This window comes from Mus pahari, chromosome 4, assembly GCF_900095145.1.
Source record: "Mus pahari chromosome 4, PAHARI_EIJ_v1.1, whole genome shotgun sequence".
In the NCBI taxonomy this organism is placed as follows: Eukaryota; Metazoa; Chordata; class Mammalia; order Rodentia; family Muridae; genus Mus; species Mus pahari.
Genome location: NC_034593.1, coordinates 110,508,341 through 110,509,763, shown reverse-complemented (window position 1 = coordinate 110,509,763; position 1,423 = coordinate 110,508,341). Strand labels below are relative to the sequence as shown.

General features: G+C 51.2%; 1 protein-coding gene across 1 annotated transcript in view; it reads right to left on the bottom strand.

The window, feature by feature from the left end:
• The window catches only part of Abca4 (ATP binding cassette subfamily A member 4), a 128,214-nt gene extending 127,113 nt beyond the window's left edge, over nucleotides 1–1,101 (bottom strand). The window contains exon 1 of the mRNA XM_021195907.1: nucleotides 1,036–1,101. Within this exon, the coding sequence (XP_021051566.1) occupies nucleotides 1,036–1,101 (66 nt within the window). The remainder of the gene's footprint in view (nucleotides 1–1,035) is intronic.
• Nucleotides 1,102–1,423: the final 322 nt, after the last annotated feature.

Sequence of the window (1,423 nt, the reverse complement as noted above, 5' to 3'; positions counted from 1 at the left end):
CTCTCTCTCTCTCTCTCTCTCTCTCTCTCTCTCTCTCTCTCTCTCCAGGATCTCTTGTATCCCAGACTGACTTTGATCTCACTCCCTATATAACCAAGGATGACCTTGAATTTCTTATCCTCTTGACAGGTACCATGCCCAGTTTGCATGGTGCTGGGGATGGAATCCAAGCCTCCGTGGGCGCTAGGCAGCAAGCACTCTCCCAGCCGAGGTGCACTCTCAGCCCCATTTCGTTGTGGATACAGATTTGCACCTTATCCCTCCGCAGAAAAATGATGGAGGAACCATTTGTAGCAACTCTGGAGGGGCTCTGAACTCCTGCAGCACACACCAGCATTTCTCCTGGGATATTTGGCCTACATTACTTTATATTACTCTGGATTCTCAAAACATACTTCAGGTTTTCCCGGCTGTCATAGAAACCAGCTCGGGGGGGGGGGCCGGGGGGGTATGCACATTACACCTTTAAACCCTTAGTCCAGTCCAGCCATGACTGATCACAGAAGAGGTTTGGGGAAATCTGTGGTTAATAACACAGTTGGAAGATGCAGAGTTATTTTTCCACAGAACAGAATTGTGGGCAGCGAAACTGTGACTTCTCTGGGAATTTACATCCCAGTTCCAGGAACATCAACGTGTAAAAACACCCCACGCTCTACTGTCAAGGAAATTTGTTTTTGTGTGTGTGTGTTTTTTCCTGAGCTGCAAAGCCAGTCAAAGTTTTCTTGTTTCCCTTTGATGTGTTTGTTTGTTTGTTTGTTTGCTTTTCAGGGACCTTGAAGCTTCCACCCTGTGGTGGGAGCTGGGCCAGCAGCTGGAGGGGTGGGGAGCTGTAGTGGATTCCTATGCTGGGCAGGGGACAGAATAGTTTTCATGTTGCCAAGGACAAGAGAAGGGTGTCATCCTGTGGGTAGGCACCTGGTCACTGAGCAGCTAAAGGTGGCCTCCGAACTAAAGGGCAAACTAGCTCTCTTCTCGGCCTCTCCTCCCCGCTCCCTCCTCCCACCCCTCCTCCACCCCGCTCCCTGTTTTTACCTTTTGCCTTTTCCTCAGAGTCCAGTTCTTCCAAAGCAAAAGCTGTATCTGCCTGAGGAAGCCCATACTGGACCACCCCAGTACCGGGGGATCACCCCGAGCTGGGGCTCAGGCAAGCACCGGACACAAAGGCCTCTGGGACCACTTCCAGCTCTGCCCGCTGTGTCCTTCTGGTGATTAAGGGCTGCATTTCTCCTTCAAGCATAATCCCTTCTAATTACCTGTAAGCCCTTTTGTCAGGGAAAGGAGACAGGCTTCGTTTTCTTTTTAGAAGGAGAAAGGCCCTAAATACACAAGTGCGAGCACGGAGGGCCCTGAAATGGGTCGTTCAACGGGAAACGGAGCGGCTTCAGGTGCCCTCCTCCATCGGACATCAGAGGGGATGCTG